Here is a 20,168-nt window from a genome sequence, read left to right on the forward strand (position 1 = left end):
GAATGTTTCCATGTCCTTCAACGATACAGCCAGATCATCTTTCCTTTTGGAACTATGCATCTCCCATACCAAGGAAATAAGCTACAATCCCCCATTCCCTCCTTCCCCCCTGTCGTATGTGGCTTATATAACCAGTGCAACCCCTCGCCTCTGAGTTTGAACTTCCCACAAGGGGACCAGAGACCTGAAGGGAAGGAAAAAGCAAAATCAGGCACATAACCTTTAGGTTTTCTTTGCTTTAAAGCAGATCATAATGCAATCTTAATTTGGATGTAAAATCCTAGGCTTTGCAGCATGCCTGACATTGTATTCCTACAGCATCTTGACATGATGGGCACCATCCTCTGGATTTAGTAGAGTTTAGGCACAGACTATTCAAAAGTTCAGCATGATCAAAAACTAAGCTCTGCTCATAGTGCAGTGTCACAACTCAAAACAGTCTCCCTAGCGTATGCTTTGGACTCAGGGAGTTAAAAGCAAGATAGAAGCAAAATTGTCAGCAGCATGATTTTGAATTACTAAAATTCAATCAAAGATTATCAATGTAATTTTATTAATACGAATTTGACTTTAATCCAAAGTGCATGAGTAAACTTTACATATTTCTCCTAAACTTCTTCCACCAAAAACCCTCAGTCCACTACAGCAAACGAAAACACGCAAATACAGCCAAGCTTACTCTCAGTCAAATTCACTTTTATTTCACAGATGTTAATTGCTAACAAAGCTAAACAAATCTGAAGCTCAGATTCAGTCATTGAAACTTGTTCCAAAGACTTGGAGGAATGGAGTTTACCCATTTTTATCTTTTTTTGTCACTTCAACCGTTATTTCCTCTGCTTTGAAATACAAGATGTAACAGTGAAAACACAGTTTCAGATTTTAACTTGTTTTGACGTAATTTTAAGTTTTAAGCTATACATCCTCTGCATGAAACTCAATAAATATGTTAGTGTGAAAACAGACTAGAAAAATCTCATTAATCTAGAAATACCATTAACAAGAAAATTTCTTTCATAAATAGATGATTCTTGTCCGTGACCCACTCAAAAAATATTCTCAGATTATCACATTTTGCACAGATTACACAGCATTCTTGGATTCAGTCCAGATATAAAGAGAATCAGTTTACCCTTTTTATAAAAAAATGCCAGTTTTAAACATACATAGCTGATAAATGGAAAGCAGCCTTGGGAGCTGAATGTTTTTTATGCAACTGAATTGAGACATACCAGAAGTAAATTAATTTCAGTGCTGAAGAGCATTTTAAAGCATTCTAGCAATTACACAGGAAGCTGGATGTAGTCACTATGAAGCTTTCAAACCAACTGTATCTTTGGAAAAGTCAGATTTAATACCACATTAGCTCACATTTTAATATATTTGGTAACTCTGCTGGAACACAGATCCTGCTTATTGCTTTGAAACATTCATTATCACTGAAATCTAGATGCTCGTCTAGAGTTCTTCATAGCCAAAAATAAAAAGATAAAATAGAGGACAGTAGGGACAAAGGCACATGGTTAATTTATAAAAGTATTTACAGGGTACTTTAACATTTATTTCTCTCTACTAGAATACAAAGAGAAAAGACTACTGAAACATGTTGAAGATCATCCGAAACGGGTGTTCTCCAGCTATCTGAGCAGAGGATCTTATACACCATTATTTCCAGAATAATATTCCTTGTTTTGAATATGGAATTCCCAAATATTAAAGTTCATAAATTTATTATTCCCCTAAGCACTGTGATACTTTAGTGCAACCCTCTTCAATGGTTGAAGCTGGCATAGTTAAGGCAGTCTACAAACAGTATTTTAAATTCAGCGCACAGTGTTTAATCATTGAGGTGCGTGGTCCTTCTCTGTATGGAAAGCTGTCTTCTGAAACCCTCATCCATGCTGTAATCCTTCTACCTGATGCAGCCTCAAACACAGCATTTAAACACACAATTCTCGCAGTGTTTGGGGGGTTTTTTTGGACGTGGGATGGGAGGAGGAGTCTAACACCAAGCTAGTAGCTCCATAAGCAACTCAGTAGGGTGGTTAACATTGCTGAATTGTTTAGTACCCTCACTGTACATTGGCAACCTGTAAAGATTAGCACAACAAGATGCTTTTAAAACATCCATTACATTCAAATCTATAAGCACCCCATAAATCCTGGTACCATAATCTGCACTCCACTAAAGGGTATTTTAGCACAGTCTGTTACCAAAAGCAAATCAACTTTCCTAAGGCATTTCGCCCCACCATGAAGTTCACTGATGCACAAGTTCAAAAATCCCAATAAGAGGACTTAATCTCATTCCGTTTTTTCCCCCCCTACAGACTTAAAGTTAGCATTTTAAACTTAAACATTTTGAAACTGTTACTCTCAACTATGGCAAAAGATTTTACTTTAGTAGTATGGAAATAGTTTCCATTAAACTTTAAAGGCTATGTCTTATTAAACGGTGACTACTGCTGCCTAGCTACAGCCAATAGGTGAGGGCACCAGAACTTAAGTAAGTTCTATAAAATTTCACAGAAGAAAAAAAAAAAGAAAAATAAAAAATAACTGCATAGTATGCAATCCCTTTTTATTCATCAAAGCTGTCCATGTATATCCCAGGGTGGAAGACAGCAGAACAGCTGCTCAGCCTTCAGATGCACGTGTGTTTAGTGCTTGCTATAACATCTTTCTATCTTGCTTGTTGTCAAATCTCTTCAAACGATAAGTACAGAAGTGGGAAGGAAAAGATACAGGAAAATAGAATAGCATTTTCAGAAAGGTCAATGTCCCTCAAAGTTCTCATTTGAAATATTACTATAAATTTATTTATGATGAGAGTCATCAGAAGACCATTCTTCTGGGTTTAAAATATTTTTTTCTTTGAAAAAAAGTAAACAAAAAGAAAACCGATCCACATTACTAAATCCACAGATGCTGTGGTTTTCCTGCCTGCCCCTCTCTCCTTACGTATGTCCATACTGATGACAGAGCCAGTTCAGAAAAGTCTAATCACTATCTAAATTAACAGGGTTGTAGTCAGGGTCATCCTCTTCATCCTCCAACTCTAGATCATCCATTTCTTGGAATAAAGATTCATCAACCTCCACGCTGTTTCCAGCTGCAAAGAACAGAAAAATAATTTATTTTAATGCAAGTAGGAAAACAGCACCTCAACAACAAAATACACAACAGTTTTTTCACACTCAGACTGCAATGTCAGTAACTATTAACTTACTTGGGCTTTTATATATCAAATGGATATAGAAAAGGAAACAGCACATTTTATCTCTTTACAGCTAAAGCACAGCTTTTTTCCCCATACCAAAACCCAGACAAGAGAAATGTCACACAGGACCTCAGAATGCACTGGAAGAATGAAATTAACAATTACAATTCCCAGAAGCAGAGGTCCTTTCTCCCAGGTATTGTCAAAGTAGGAGCTCAGGACCTCACAGCTGGAACATGTGCAACTATCAGCCACAAGAACACATAGGGTTTATAAAAAAACCAAACTGTGCACACCATTTATATGCCTACATACATACATTTGCTTTCAGATTTAAATTTTAAAAGCAAGGTGAAGCTTTGCATGCTTTCACATTTCCTTCTGAAAGAGATGATGCTAACCTAAGGATAAAAATTGGGAACTACCACTGTTTTATTTATGTGCATCAGCAGCGACATCTTCTGGCCACTGGGTAAGTATCTATTTTTTTCCACTGGATTTGAAAGAGCCTTTATAACCGTTTCCATCTAAAAGATAATGACATTATCCTATTTAAGACGTGAAAATTAGTATTACTTATTACATGGTACCATAATATTAAATTGCAGTTAGTAAATTGTTGCATTTATGATAAAATGCAAACAGCAATAAGGACAGGAGCTTTAAGCACAGATAGCAACAGGATTGAAAGTTAACACATTAACCTCAAGACGTTTGGACAAAGAGCCCAAATAAAAGTCTGTTCCTCTCTGTGACAGCCAAATGTTCCATCAACAACCCTTCTTCACTTTACGCGTTTTGAAGGAAGACAAGGTTAAGTTATGCTTTCTGACTAAAAGAAACTTGACTCCCCCATTACTGCCATTTCAACTTTATACTCACTGATGTCTGATGTTCATAAACAACATTTTAATAAAAAAGAAGCTACTTGCACAGAAAATTCTTGACTCTCTTCTGCATTAGATAATGCAGCTACATTAAAGAATTCTCTTAAGTAAAAAAATTAAAAAATCAGGCTTTTAAACTAAGATAACTAAGATTCAGTACAGAAAATTAAACAAATACATGACTGCAAGTAGATTTATTTATCTCCAACAGATTTTCCAAGTTTAACATCTTTTGGCACAGGCTTACAAATTTTCAGCTGGCACCAGAGCAGATATTCACAGTAAGATAATAGACAAATCTGCATGAAGAAGAACTGGGTTGCACAGAAGCAAACTGACCAGCAAGATGTTTACTACTGGTGTGAAGGTTCAGAGAGAAGGAGACAGAACTTTAAGATCTGTGCTTAAGAATTAGGGTAAGAAGACTGGCTACTAGGAAAAAGAGAAAAAGCACAGTTTGGTTGTGGTTTATTTTATTTTGTTTTGCTTAATTTTGATTTTGCTTCCAGTCTAAGCACTTGAATAGAAGCAACAGAAATAAGATCAACTAAAGCTCAAAACCACAAATGAATACATTTTAGGATCTCGAAAATGGTTTGTTTGTTTTTGAAAGAAGTTAAAATCATGTCTGTTCAATCTGCAAAACTACTTCTTAGGAAGCTGCTTCAAAGTAAAAGTGATACTGAAGTAAGATGTTAAGTCAGAAATAAAGATTTTGCTTAGGAATTTTGACCTCTTTTAAGCCCCTTTCAGTTGTGGAAACAAACAGAAATTTACCTTCCTCCAAAAACTGGATGTCAGAAGTGTCAAGGTTGTGATCCATTTCAAACAGCTGTTTACCTAGAAATAAAAGACAAAATACTATATAAGCAAGTTAAATTCTGAAATAACTATCAACTAAGGCAACAATAGTTAGCACATATATTTTAGGCTTTTCAACTTAACCAATATATCTCTTCTTTTTTTTTAAGCTGCTCATTTCTGTAAATTCCCCATTCTGATATTTTGACTATTCATCCAGGATTCTTTCATGCCAAAAAGCTTCTCCTCCTACATGTGAAATGGGTCAGTTTCTTAGTCACTCTAATGTTACTAAGGCTTTAATAATTGGGATTGGAGAGAGTACTGCCCTACAGCCTCTACTCAGTCCTTACTGCTTTAGTCCTCACTGCTTTAGTCCTCATCTTGATTCCACAAGGAAGACCCTGTGGGAACTGGAAAGGAAATTCGCTGCCTCCATCTTTGTCCATACATCCTCCCCATTCAACAAACAACTTGGATCTACAAACAAGACACCAGCTCCTACACACACATCTGTGTGAAGGAAACATCACACAAGGCAAAGCATTTCCAATTAGATGTAGGGAAAGAAAAGCTCAGGACTTTTTCTACATAAACCACTCATCTTCCATCTATATTTGCGTTGCTTATACAGTCTTCTGCTAACCAGACTGCCTAGTGTTCATCGTAAAACTTTTAAGACATCTTTAACTTCTACTGGGGTTATGCTCTTGGCATCTAAGAATAAGCCTTGTTTTAGTTTTGTAAAGGGGAGTTTCAATAAACTAGGCTTGTACAGAGGAAAACAGGCACAGCACACTAACAATATTTTTAGGACCAAGAAAACTGGAAGAACCCCAATTTCTACTATCTCATCTCTGCAGATTCCCAAACATGTTCCCTTCAAAGGGGAATCCAGCATGTCCCCTGCCCTGTACAGATTTTCATTAAACTTGCCACCAATAAATTCCATCTGTCAAATTTCAATCAAAATTAGCCAGAAGATTCAGTTTTCAGAAGGGAGGAGAAAAGATAACAGTGACAGAGCATGAGGACATCAGGTTAAAAAGTAAATGCAACATCACAGGAGAACTAGTCCAAAGCTAAGCTGTGGAGAGTGTGGAGGAGGATGCCCAAGATTTAATTCTTACCTAATAATTTCCTCCACATTTTCCCCACTAGCTAGAGAGTTTGCTTTCTGCTGGACAAACTGTGATAGCCAAAACACAAAGCCTGAAACCACTACTATAGTATTCTCCAAATATCAGAGCCATCGTAAGCTTATCACATGCAGCAGCAAGCCTCTGTGTTGCTTCAGTCCAGCAACAGCATCCCTAACTATTAGATTCACCTGCAGTTCTGCAGTCACTGTACAATTCAGTGCAATAAAGGCCAAGTCACTGAACTGATGCAGATTCTTCCTGTTGCTTAAAAAAACCCAGATATTTCTGCCAGAACAACGTTTGTCAGTAGCAGCTCTAAGTGGTATGTTCTGTTTGGAACAGAACCAAAGCAGCTTAAACACACTTTGGGAACAGTAATGAGTCCAGCAGAAATTCTGAATATATTAACTTTTTATTTTGCCCAAACCCAGCTCTCAGAAAGGCTTCATGTGACATCTGGGACAAGAATAAAATATTACATTAAGAGTTTATTTACTACCACCATCTTTCTATGTAAAAGTTACTTCTAGGCTTGTCACTCTAGTCCAGTAACAGTACAAAAAGTTCATAGAATCATAGAATAGTTAGGGTTGGAAAGGACCTTAAGACCATCTAGTTCCAACGCACCTGCCATGGGCAGGGACACCTCCCACTAAACCATGTCACCCAAGGCTCTGTCTGACCTGGACAGTTCACTTTCAGGAAGAGTTAAAATCATACCGCTTAATTTATTTTTGCCTGCTTGTTCCTCTTCTTTCATTTTTTTCCTTTTTATTTCTAGGAGTTCTGCATCAAACTTTGCTTTCCAGTTTAGGAAATTCTCAATGGTAACAGGAGTGCCATGAAAACGTTGCTGAAAAATAAACCAAACAGAAAACAAGGCTGCAAACATAATTTGCAAAGCTGTGAATGAAGATGAGCATTCTCTTAATTATTTAAATTACAACACTCCAGAAGCACTGCTTGCTGTGAAGTATTCTGAGAAATTAATCCTAACCCTGAGAATACACAAAGAACACATTCTTGTTGGTTTTTGTCATAGAACTCTCCCTTCAGAGAGCTGTACTGAGGTAGAAATTCTCACAGAAAAAAAACAAGTACTACTTTCGGACCTACAGTGCCACAGGTAGCAACATACCACTAATACAGATTACCCATAAGCAGCATTTCTTACCAGCTCTTCACTGCAATTTACACCGAAATATTTTCCATTAAAATACATTACCCCTTCTGTGTTGCTGAGACAGAAAGGACTATTTTTTTTTTCCAGCTATTTTTCTGTCATTTTCAGAAATACTGAACTTTCCAAGTCCCACCACCCTCTACCTATTTCTGAGGAAGAAAGTGAAGACTCAGTAGCTGGTCTTACTACAGCACATTCCATGAATGGAAAAATTATTCCACAGTGGCTGGTAGAAAGGACATGTGTAAGGAAGACAAACGGGTCCCACTTCCACCTTGCCCACTCAGTCTACTAAGAAAGAGAGACTTCCTCATACCCTGCTGCCTGTGTGCAGCGTGCCATATTCCGCTTTTATTGCTCCACATCCCCTTGTGCCTCTTCAAAAAACTGGCAACAGCAACTTTGATTTCATTTGCAAAAAATCCCTGCCCCTGCCTTACAGAGCAATGCTAGAAGGAATTGTGGACATTCAGTACATCTCCAAAAAGACTGCTTTAGAAAATGGGGGAGAAGGAATAACTTAAGTGGACTAAAGAATCTTCCAGTCCTTAAGTTTTAACTATATCAACTTTGATTGATGTTCCTCTCCCACTGCAACTGAAAACTGCTCCTGCATCAAAACGCACATTCAAAAAAAGCAGGAAATTTTTAGTTGAAAACATTATTTTACATACTTTCTCTTCTTCTTCTGCTTCTCTTTCTTTCTGTTTCTTTTCCTCTTCTCTTCGTGTTTTTATTTGATCCACTATTTCATTTAATTTCTCCTGTACTGCTGAGACTAGAGTGAAGATCATTACCATTCCTAAATTTTCTTCTACCTACAACACAAAGAAGGCAACTTCAAATAGGAGAACCTCAAACCTTCAGCAGTTGAACGCATGTTTAGGAAGCAGTATGATGTGCAAATGCAGATAACATAGCTGAGACACTCAGCACCAGCCTTCAAAGCCTGCTGTAAAACTCAAATCAATTGGTCAGTTACTCCAGTTAAAGTTACCCCTGAAATGGGTGTGAAGTAAAACACCAATGAACAACACCTGTCTATAATATGTTGAAAACTTATTACAGACATCTGGAACACCTTTCCATTAATAAGGCAAAGCCCATAGTAAGAATATGGCTTCAAGATTTGATTATCAAAAATCACAAGAGACAACAGTCACTCAGAACTTCTCCTCTCCTGCAATGGCAATTCCTTAATCCCATTACATGACCCTTTGAAGCAGGACGGTTATCCATGAAAAAAAAACAAACAAAACCAAAACCATCACTTGATGGAAGGAAGGTCATAAGAATTAAACCGTAAAGAAAGAATGCTTACTGAACATACTATGGAAATTTTAATGCAGGGATGACTTGTCAAGGATTACTGAAACCAAGTAAGTGTTTCCTTCTCATTCCTTCACAATGTACTCTCACTGATCCCAAAGGCTGAAGAGTTCCCCCAAGTAATTATGTTATTGAAAAGAATCAAGAGCCAATTCAGCATTTTTTAATCTTTCCAAGTAAAATTACAGTGGCTTGTTAATACAAATATATATATACACAATTAAACAAATTCACCTTAAGCTAGAACTGCCGAAGAGGGAAAACCTTAGAGAATTTTCATTTCATTATCACACCTGTAGACACTGAATTAGCCCTATATATTACCCTGTTAAAATAATTTACCTCAATAATGTCATTTACCAAACTCAAACCTCAAAGTTAGTCCCTACAGGAAGGAACAGGTTTCAAATCGACAGCACATACCTCAGGAAACAACTAATTTGTAGAGAAATTCAGGCCAAAGTTTTCAATGATGCCAAGCTGAATTGAGATATTCCATTTTCCTTACCTGTTGCTGTAGTAGTTTTATTATGTCCGTGACATCATTATCGTCAAGATTCTCCTGTGAGACTATTTCATAAAGCGGAGTTTCATCAGGGTATTTCTCTCTATAGGTAAATTTAAGGGTTGTTTGGACAGCTACAAAATAAAAAAAACACATTCTTAAGGTGATAACTCTATATAACTTTGTGTATTTTGCTACTGCATTAGCAGCTTAAATGTTTTTAAACATAAAATACCCCTGTCTTAAAGGAACAATCCTCTTACAGATATGTTAAAGCTACATGAACAGATTCAAACATAATGCAAGAGTTCTGAGAAATTAAGACAAAGTTTACCCTTATAAAGCTATTGCAGGCTATTAATGTCTGAAAAGTCTTTCTGAAGACTGGAAAACCTTCAGTGGTATGGTAAGTACTAGAGCAGTAATCTTCTTTCTCCCCTCATATTCCACTTAAAGCTGGAGAAAACAAGGAAGAGTCCTAATGAGAGATCTAGAGAGAATCTCAACATATTAATTCTTTAAATTCTGTGTGCCTGACTGGACTATCAACCTCTGTGTTGAGAACCAGGGCTCCACATGAACTGTATGACAAGGACAACGTCCAGCATAAGTTATCAAGCAGAGAACTGCCTAAATAGAACACATTCAATCTGAAGACTCCCAGAGCCAGGATAACATGGAAACAAGGCAAAACAGAACCAAGTCCTTTCATGCATCCTGACAGACTATCATGGAGTATTCTTCCTTTACTTTCAGACTCACAATTCTGAGAGCCAGCAGTCCCTTCAACACAGACACCTGCTCTGAGCACAACCTGCTCCTTTAAAACTGAAGGAGATGACACCAGTTTCTTCCTTCTGATACAGACCAGCACCTTGCAAACTTACTTGAAGCAAGGCTTGCTTACAACGAGCCCACACAACCACTGACACCCAACAAATACACCAGGACTTGGGACCTTTGGGTCTTCCTTAAGGGCTTCATATTCACAGGACACAGACTCAACTATTCAATGTAGCTGATATACATACAGTTGCTAAGAAAAAACCCCAACAATCACCTCACAACATGACTGTAAGCTGCTATGCGGATGATGACAACCCACACTTTACGAAGCTTTACAAAACATTTGAGATTCAGCATGTCAGAAAGCAGCCCTAGTGAGAGAGCACAACCTTCCTGTAAACTAAACACAGACTGCTGGAATCCTTGAACTACATTTTCTCAGTGCTTGCAGAGGTATACCTATTGTTGGCAATAGAACTAGGCTTACACAGAAACCCTCCTATAGACATTTAAGACATGGTCAACTTACTTTCACCATTTTCTCCTGCTTCAGATGTCACAGTGATCGTGAAAGTTGTTGGATTTTCTGACAATACTGTTTGAAGAAAAAAAAAAAGACAGAGATTGCTTGAATCAGACAACTACTTCTTCACATCATTAAACTTGAATTTCTCAAGGACTAATGAAGCAAGGAAGCTCCTGATAAAGTGTTAACAGCCTTTTTACTCTATTAATAAATACTTTCTAATTAACAGTTATCTTTCACATGGTGTGAGTTTGGAGAGCTCTTTGAGTGACACCATATAATGATACCGGAAAGTTCCTGTTTTGGAAAGTTCTCTTTTGGAAGTTTAATTTTCCAAGAAGTGCAAATCACTTACCATCAAACGACTTATGTTAGTGCACTCAATGTCTGCAGAAAGCTCCCAAGCCAGTTTGCTTTACTGCGCTAATAATATGTGTGATGAGGATCCACTGCACTCTTAACCCTGGACTATTTTGACAGTATGCCTGCACCTACTTCTATATTTAAAACAAAGAGTGAATACATAATGCTTCCTTTCAAGAATATACTATATGAAATTGCATGAATGAGGCAGCCAGAAGACAGATAACAAGCAGCTCTATAGAGGCACTCAAAGTGCAAGTCTTGCGATCTAAAGTTTCAGACCAGAAACCTCACTGCACAATGGTGGGTTGCCGATCACATCCTCAAATAAGGACTGCTCTGTATCACTGTTACAACATACGTCCACTCAAGTATACATGCTCTCTCAGTATTAACTGAGTTTTGCCTAATTGCTAATATACTGCTACTAGTCCCACATTTTTTCTCCCTCTTCTTTTAGACATAAGAATATTATGTGAACAAATAGTAACATAGAGTAAGCATCAGAGGCTACATGAAAGTATATTATTTCCACATCGGTATCAGTGATGCAGCATCCCCAGCTACCAAAGATCAAATCATGTACCTTTGAGATAAAACTGAAGAACCTAAAAGATTTTCAGATTAAAGCAACAGACAAATATCTGTGTGATGAAGTTATTGCTAACCAAGACACTGTGGGACTTCATGCACAGTGGATACAGTACAGGAAGGAAACAAAAAACACACAGATTTTGTCACTGTTAAGATTCTTGCATGTTGAGCACCCTAAATCACTTTGAATTAGTTTGCATGGTGGATACTCCTAATTGTGTGACAGTGACTAGGAAGCTCTGAAAACCTAATGACCAAACATATCCATCAGCTTGAAGTTTTAGCAATAAAACATACTGCACCTAGGAATTAGAGCTCGACTTTGTCCTACCATAGATGTGCAACAGAACAAGCCAGATACTGGCAATGCACTTAAAAGAAAAAACCATCCCCAAGCACCCCAAAACACCGGGTGCGTCACGGCTGTGAGAAGCTGCTACCAGAGAGGGAAACTGGCCGACACACAAGCCCAAATCCCACTTAGGGCCGCATCTTTTGAAAGGCTTGTCCGAAGAGCATCCTTCCCCCAGCCGCAGCAGCGCCGGCACACCGGAACGGGTGCCAATGCCGGGCTGCCACACCTCGGGCGCCGCACACAGCAGCCGCTCGGACCGGCACAGGAAGCGGAAAGCAAGCAAAACCAAAACGCAAACCACTCGATCCGTGCAGCTAAAAGCCGGTGGACACCCAAGGGGGGTAGCCCAGGCAGGCACGGAGCGGCTGTCGCCCGGCGGGGCCTCCCACTTCTCCCTCATGCGGGCTCCGCGTGGCGCGGGCCCCGCCGCAGCTCACCCGTGAACGAGTCCGGATAGATGGACTCCAAAGCCTCCAACTCGTTACGCTGCTCCTCGCTGTAGTCGGTCATCGTCGCCTGCCGCCGCCGGCCATAGGCCGTCCGCACCGCGAAACGACACCCGGCCCCCGGTGCCGCGCATGCGCACTTCTCTCCGCCATCGGCTGGACATGTCTGGCCGCGCCGTCCCGCTCGATCGGTGGTGGATGGCTTTGGGCTGAAGGGAAGGAAGGAGGTGTTGAGTTCTGTTTGCGTGAGGTGAAAGGAAAAGGGTTGTTGTGAGGGTCTAGGCAGTTGTCTTTACCGCTTTTAGGTTGACCTCTCTCTGGTCAGCGGATTCCAGTACGTGCTGCTTGGGTTCAGCTGTGGGCAGAGCGGGCTCGGTGTGTTCACCCGCTTGCACGTGGCGTGTCCCAAACATCCTGCCTCCATCGCCTGCGCCACGGGTGCCCTGGGCTTCCGCCGCCTGGTGGAAATAGCGGGGGTTCCAGTAGGTGAGATGGGCGGGCTCCCGCCTGAAGAGACAGGCTTCAGCGCTGCTGTAAAAGTGCGTTGCTGGCGGGCAGGTCTTCGCTCTTTGCCATTGTTTCACAGAAAATTAATAGGGGTTAGCAGCCTGAAGGGGATTCAAAAGCGTTGCGCTAGAAATAGCATAAGCGTGCCATGGAGGCAGCTGAACGTGGTTTTAGCCTGAAATTTGAAGTCAACATAGCTGGGAAAAAAAACAGTTGAGGGTACAGCTTGGAGTTAAAAGCACCTGCTTTTAATCAGGAAATATTCCCAGGAAATGTTCCCAGTGATTTCTGAAGTCTCTGCTGCATAAGCAGCGTTGGTGGTTGAGCAGAACCCAAGTCATCAAGGCTAGCAATAGTGGGAGCCCCCATACTTGAAGATTACCCACAAGGATGAATTTAAGACTGTTGTGAGGATTAAGCAACAGCAGATGCTGATGGGTGCTTGGTACGCAGAGTAATTCTAAGGTACATCAGTTCCCTGGGCATATGGCCAGCACTTTTCCCTCAGGTGCATTTTGCAAGGCCAGAGTTTCCAGAAAACTTTTACCATGGACATAAAGAGAATCATTTTCACTTCAAGTGAGCAGACCGCAATTCTGAATTGATTTTGGGTAAGATGACTCAGGTTTTAGCAGGCACAGTTAGACTGTTTAGTACCAACTCATTGATTTTTCTGTAATCACAAATTCCTTTGAAAGCAGTGCCATCACTTTCAATCCATGGCATGTTTCAGGGAGCAGGGGAGTGAAGGGAAATAACAAATCACCTACAATACTCAGCTTTATTTAGTAGATTAATATATGCTAACAGGGTGATAGGCTATTTGTATGCTGGCAGGTTGATTTCAAAATGATAGGTAACAGCCAGTACTTCCAGTCAGCATTTTAAGTGAAATCAAATGAACACACACAAAAAAAAACAACAAAAAAAACAAAGCAACAAAAGCCACAGGGAAAATAGTAATTGGGACAAAATTGGAAAATATGAAGTTGAATTTGAAAGTTAGTTTGTTTAGAAAGTAGTTAAAACAATTTGACAGCTCACTCTTAGCTGCAAAATATTGCACCATTTTATAGGGGTAATTTTAATTTAAAACAATCCAGGTATGTTGCACCTGGAAAATAAGGGAAGAAGTGGAAAGAACCCAAACCCGTATAAAGACAGTCATTTGTCATTTGCATCTGGACATCAGCATAGTTTTTTTTTTTGCCAAATGTTCAGATACACAAATCAGTTGCATGTCTTCCAGATACACAGTCTTCCGTTTTGAATAAAAAAATCACAAAGGATTTTAAAACTTAGAGATTGTGTCTATTAAACAAGGTACTTTGCTTCCTATGGAGTTCATATAAACTGCTCTGCTGCAAGGATCAACCCACCACATACATGAAAGTTCAGGATTCACGTGAAATACATATGTGGGAATTTGTAACAATTTTAGTGATGTAAAATATGCATCATTCTCATTATTCAGTACATACATCATTTGCAATTGCTAGTGTTTGTTTTTGTTTAGAAGTTTAATTCTTCATGACTAAACACATTTACCAAGATCTACAATTTAACATACTTTGGCTTCTTCATTTTTTACTAAGATGTAGTAAATAATTCTATTTTTGCACTTGAGTACTTGAGTCATTTATTAACAGCAGATAGCATCATACAGTCTAGCATATGGCTTTGTAGCACACACGTGCACATGGCAAGGCAACACAGGAAGCACTAGGAAAAACTCCGTGTATGGATTCCACCTTCCCCCCTCCACCTTTAGAGTTCAAAACAGCTGCGCAGGGAGTTAGAAAGAAGATGAGAGGCAGTAATATGACATCATACCATACTGAATTAACAGAACATCATGAAACCTTCTCGCTAAATTCAGTAGGTTTTAATCACAGTAGCGTGACTACATTGCAAGTTTTTCACAGGCAAAGCAAACCTTGCACAGAGAGTGAGATTTGTATCCCATCCAGATTTGCTATTAGTATAGTAGGCAAGTATACAAGTACCAAAGAGGTTTTCAAGTCTATCTAGAAGGATTAGGAGGCTGACCTTATTACTGCTTTCAGCTGAAATACATTTGAACTTGTAGTTTCCACATGTAAGCGTTCATACAGCTGATATATGTCACACTCCTTCATCCTGCGCTTCTTAGTGGGCATTTTATCTCCTGACCAGAACTGGGAGTTCGCTTAACACTGTATCTAGGCTTAGTCTTCATTGCAGAAGCTTCCCCTGCTTCTGTGCTGCTGTAGGCACAAGCTTTGCTTCTGGTTAGCTCAGTATATTCACACAATACAAGAAAAATGCAGAAGAGAAAAAATAAGGCATTTCTGCTAGGGGGCACTAAGACAACGCTGAATATCTGCTTTTGTTCTGTACAGAATGGACTGACTCCTAGGATTCAATCAGGGCCTAGCTATTAATTTTTAAATATATGTATTTTTTTAATGGTAGGAAAGAAGAAGCATTTAGGAATGACTTTCTCACCTAGTACATACACATCCTTTTAGCGCAAATATTAGAAGGCAGGGAGCTGCAGCTTTAAACAGCCCACCCTAATCTAGACAAACTATCAGACCCACAGGAGTTAGGCACCATCAGGAAAGGTATTTGTAAGTGTGTGCTAAAGGACTAAATTAACAAGATGTACTTGATCACATACTGTACATAGCAATGCAATAAGGCGTTGGAAAGTTTCAGATCAGATCTGGCTGATGTCCTGCTTATATGCAAGGTGTTCATGGGGGTGTGGCCCTCAGACCTGTGTTCTGATCACAGGGTCTTCATCAGTCTTCAAGTACTTCCCATTTGCAGACCCCTTGAGTGCCCAGTCGTGGAGGAGACTGTAGTCATAGTGCTCTGCATCCACTCGTTTCAGAAAAGCTAGTCCAGAAATGGCTTGCCACTCCTTGAGAGATGGGATACGGATTTCCTTTACATTTTCACTCCCTGGGGCAAAGCCAAAGAACTTCCTTACATGCTTCATGGCATAGAGCCTGGAGTGCTGGTCTGTTGCTTCATCAAAGAGCTCCTGCTCATTGTGGACATAGCTGCTCCAGTATCTGAAATGTAGAAAGCTGAGTGGGGAGAAGCAGCTTGCCAGGCAGTAAGACAGGAAGACAGTGATGACTACCACAGCAATCAGAAGCCAGCCAGCCACCTTACAAAGAAGAAGAAGGAATCTGTTACAGCTGAAAATACTCAGTGGTAAATTCTGAGAAGCAGAAAATCCATAAGATGATCTTTACTTGTTTTTTCTGAATAAGGTTAACAACACAGAAGCCTGGTAAGTTTGGTTTATGTGGAGCTCTTGCAGGCACCTTAATCATGTGTTTCTTACCCTTGAATAAAAAACTTCATACCCTCCCTGGCTTTTGAACTTGTATTTGTCTTACTTAATCATACTTTTCAAGATACTATGCAAAAAAAAAAAAAAAATAAAAAATTCTCCAGTAGCAGATAACAACCAGGACAAACAAACATAGTAATTTAGACACCTAAAGTTCAGTTCCACTTACAGGAACAAAGCAGGCTTTGAAACACAGATTTGGCACTCCAGAGGATACTGATCCTGTTTTATTCTAACACTTTGTCTGCTGGATTAACTCTAGTTCTCATCATGAGAGATCCAAACAACAGAAGCAACATGAATTACTCACCTGTGACTGGTATCGGAGTAGGAGAATAACTTCATCTCTTGCCCGGGTCAGCTCTGGAGAAACTAACTGACTGCATGGAAATGCAGCCAGTATCCTTCTACGTTCACTGGCAGTAATATTAGGATTAGCTTCATAATAATGCACAGGGACATACTCACTCACAGCACACACATAATAAGAACCATTTATCAGGGTGACTGCCAGCCAGGTTACTGGAGCAACCAGTGCTCTCCCAGTGATGCTGCATAAGACAAAGCAGACCAGTTTGCATTGCAGTGATTGGTTTGGTCTAGTCTGTCCCTCAAGAGACCTTTTGCCTGTAACCAGCCTCCAAGTCTGGTTATTCAGCGCATAGCCAACAATCAGAAGAATAAGTGCAGGAACTCCAAGGAAAGCCAGCCCATAGATAAGGTTCTGCCCAACATGACAGGGACAGCTGAATGTAAAAAAAGAGAAAAGCTGCTGCCCACCAATTGTTACTATTGCAATTATAGCATTAGCAATAACAACCTCTTTGCCTTTTAGAAAAATTAACCATTTTGGAAGGAAAGTCATTTTATATCTTACCCTAAGCCAAGTCTAAATTTATAGGTCTAGTTAATGGCAGAATAGAACTGAACAAACTCCAGCAGCTTAAAAAAACCCAAACACACCACTCAGAAACTTCCCAGAAAATTCTCTCTCTCTCCTCCCACAAGTTTTCTGTTCAAGCTTGTTTGCTAGCTTTAAATATACTTACAGTTATCAAATCAGGTGTTTTAATTGATTAAATTATTTATCTCAGCCATTGTGGAACACAGCTTTTAGGCAGTTGGTAGCACTGCCAGCCCCTTGCTAATTGTCTGAACCTAAATAAATTCTCCCTACTTTTTGGATGACATGCAGTGCTGCCAAACTGATAGCTATCTTCTCAGGGTTAATTGGCAAGCTGTTAATCAGTGGTTATTAGCAGAAGCATGGCATGGGACTAGGGGGAAGAAACCCAAAAGAGATCTTTCAGGTATTCTTCATAAAGAAAACAACCAAACAAAGCCTTGTTAAGTGGACTGATTATAAAACCCAAAACATTTAAAATAAAACCAGAAAATATCCCATCAGTTTCACGAAGTTTGGAATCCCAGTGCTGGTTTATGTCAGTTCTGGGGCAATTTGTTTTCCAAACCCTGGAGCCTGAGCTGTAGGTAGTTGATAGACCATGAGGATTTTAGTGTTCCACCTGTAGGTGGCAGGCAGCTAGCTTGTCTCTTTTCCTGACAGGGTTGAATGTTGTCTTCGGGAAGTTTTGGGTTGTTTTTTTTTTCTTGACAGTGTGTAATCTGCTGTTCATGCAGTGTAAAACCAGCTTCAGACACGCCCATGATAATAGCTGGTGGTTATATAGTATGCTTTTGACTACAAGGTTTAAGATTTTCTTTAAGTATTGTCAGGCCCGTTCTGTGGACAGAGGTAGATAGAAATTTTTCAGTTAAACATTTCCAGAAATGGTTTCTGAATATTGGGATGTATAATCTGTGCTCTCATCATCTCTCACAAAACAAGCCTGAAATGGAGGTTTGTTAAAAATGTTTTGTTCCTGTTAAGTTTCTCCAGGTTGCCCTTTGTCTTACAGTCACACTGTCCAGTAGTTCTGCACATTGCATATCCTCGGCTGATCTGAATATGCGAAAAGTTGTGTTAAAGTTCTGAGAAGTCTATTTGTATGGCAGAGATGCTGTCACGGCTGATAGGCACACACATGGATAGCATGTTCCTCCAGTGAGCTGTTAGGGTGGGCACCTGCTTGTTACCCCAATCACAATCTGTGAAAGAGGTCCTTGCTAGTAATTAGCTTTCAAAACTATGTGACACCATTGGACAACATTAAAAGTGATAGAGAAACATGCTGAAACATTCAGCAGCACTTTGCCACAGCTTTTCTGGAACCTGTTGTTGATCGTTTGGGCAGAGTAGTAAAACAACAAAATCCCGGTGCTGTATGAACACTGCCATTTGGAAGCTTCATTTTCTTTCAGTTTCACAGGATTTTCAGTAACTTCTTTTGTTTTTTTTTTCCATTTACTGGTGGCATTATATTTAAAAAAAAACCCACCTCCTTTAAATTCAATGTAATAAACCCATCAAGCTTTAAATTCAGTGTAATAAACCCATTACAGAATTATTTTGAGGGTGTTTTTTTTAAGAGTCTTCCATTATACCTCAGTTCATTTTAAAATCTCTGATTGCTGCTGAGCTTTCTTTGGGAACCCATGTCTTATTTGGTTTATAAGGGAGGAAGGCTTTTCCAAGCATCACTTGTTTACTCAAGAAACACATTAGATGTGAAACTGGAGAGATGTACAACACTGAAATATTCATAGTCAGCCTGAAGCTGTTGAATGAGGCAATTTATACAATCAATACAGCAACTTCGTACTGCTGCATTTTCACTTTGGCATTTGCTTTCATGCTATTCCGTAAATAATCCTGCTGGGTCATCCTATTATGGAAAAAATTACAGGGTTGGATCCAGTTAAAAGCTTGGGCGGTGCATCAGACCTGGAAGTACTTGCCTTTTCAGAGGAACCCAGAGTCCTGAGGTAGACATTTAAGCCCTGTATCCATTGCCCAGAGAGAGTTAGGAGTGAATGCAATCCAAAATACCACTGCCTGAGGGAACATCTCTGAGGCAAAGAAATGCTTATACCTGTTGTCTGAGGCAGATAAGACACATGGGCAAAACTTGGCTATAGTTTCGCTTGTCATTTTGCAGGACAGTGTCAGCTTGAACTCCCTGCAATGAACCTCACTTACGAGAATAAGTGATTTTTTGGGGGGAAGAACTGAGAATGGCTTGTCATTTTCTTTTAAAACATGGCTATTGGAAGGCATATTACACTTGCCTATACACTCCCATGCACAGGCAAACAGGTTTTAATCTCTTACCTGTTTTTTCTTGAAATAAAGCAGCCATGACAGAAAGAAGAGATTGGTTTCAGTTCCCTTCTGCACCTGATCTAATCAAAACATGTTCGCTCATCTCTTTCTTCCAGGAGCTCTGTTGTTATTAGTAATGTGGAGTCATGAAGCTCTGTATTCTCCAGCCTTTCTGACATAGTTCTACTAGTTGCACTTAGTTACCCCTTTTTTTTTGTTTGTTTTTTTTTTTTTATTTTGATATTTATTGGCTCAGAAGAAGGTAAGGACTTTGTTATCTAATAACCAGGAGAAGTTACAGAGAAACAGGGAAGTGTTCTTCTGTTTTCCGTCTGAAGGTTGGTTCCCATAAAGTTTGGAGGAGGACACTGAACTTTGGTCTCTCTGGTTCTGCACAAGTCTTTTCATCATGGAGTTAGCACTCAGAAGGCTGACACTGTATGCCTCCTCTAGCTGCATTTTGAGTTATATTTTGCATGGAAGTCAAGCTTGACTCTGTGTCTTAGCATGGTACAGGTTTCCTGTGGGAACATAGGGGAGCACTGCCCGTGTCCTGCATTCTGCCAGGTCACAGGTTAGCTTCAGCTTTCCAGTCATTTTTATGGTCTCCTTGGCCTGGTTAAGGGAGAAGTTCCTGTCTCCTTAAGCAGGACAAGCGCTGATGATAAAATAATCAATAAGCTTTATGATAAAGGAAGAATAAAAACCTGTTACTGATTTTTTTTTTTTTAACTTACATCTTTGCTTCAGAATTCAGCTGTGCTATAAGATGAATTTCAATGAGATTTGAAGTGCCTGTAGTGAATTTCACCAGAGAGTAGATGCCCAAATCCAAAACCACTCTCTTGTAAAGAGTTCCTGAGATGCCTAACCTAACCGAGGAAGTTTCAGCAGGTCAAGCTGAAATGCTTCCCAGGCAGGGCACTGCAGGCAAGGTGGCAGCAATAGCAGT

The 20,168-nt window shown here is 39.6% G+C and overlaps 2 protein-coding genes across 2 annotated transcripts; both read right to left on the reverse strand.

Annotated features, from left to right (window-relative positions):
* Positions 1-675: 675 nt before the first annotated feature.
* On the reverse strand, positions 676-12,278 carry RWDD1 (RWD domain containing 1). The gene is made up of 7 exons (XM_062632450.1): positions 12,129-12,278; positions 10,383-10,448; positions 9,071-9,201; positions 7,908-8,051; positions 6,771-6,903; positions 4,885-4,947; positions 676-3,112 (listed from the first exon to the last, which is right to left on the reverse strand). Exons 1-7 carry the CDS (start codon positions 12,199-12,201, stop codon positions 3,000-3,002), a joined length of 723 nt encoding a protein of 240 aa, XP_062488434.1. The 5' UTR covers positions 12,202-12,278; the 3' UTR covers positions 676-2,999.
* A 1,781-nt stretch (positions 12,279-14,059) lies between these two features.
* On the reverse strand, positions 14,060-16,972 carry CALHM4 (calcium homeostasis modulator family member 4). Its single transcript, XM_062632464.1, has 2 exons — positions 16,304-16,972; positions 14,060-15,804 (listed from the first exon to the last, which is right to left on the reverse strand). The coding sequence occupies exons 1-2, from the start codon at positions 16,856-16,858 to the stop codon at positions 15,400-15,402; spliced, it is 960 nt and encodes a 319-aa protein (XP_062488448.1). The 5' UTR covers positions 16,859-16,972; the 3' UTR covers positions 14,060-15,399.
* Between the last annotated feature and the right edge of the window lie 3,196 nt (positions 16,973-20,168).

This window comes from Pezoporus occidentalis, unplaced genomic scaffold, assembly GCF_034315485.1.
Source record: "Pezoporus occidentalis ecotype Australia unplaced genomic scaffold, CSIRO_AGI_Poc_V1 ctg39, whole genome shotgun sequence".
In the NCBI taxonomy this organism is placed as follows: Eukaryota; Metazoa; Chordata; class Aves; order Psittaciformes; family Psittacidae; genus Pezoporus; species Pezoporus occidentalis.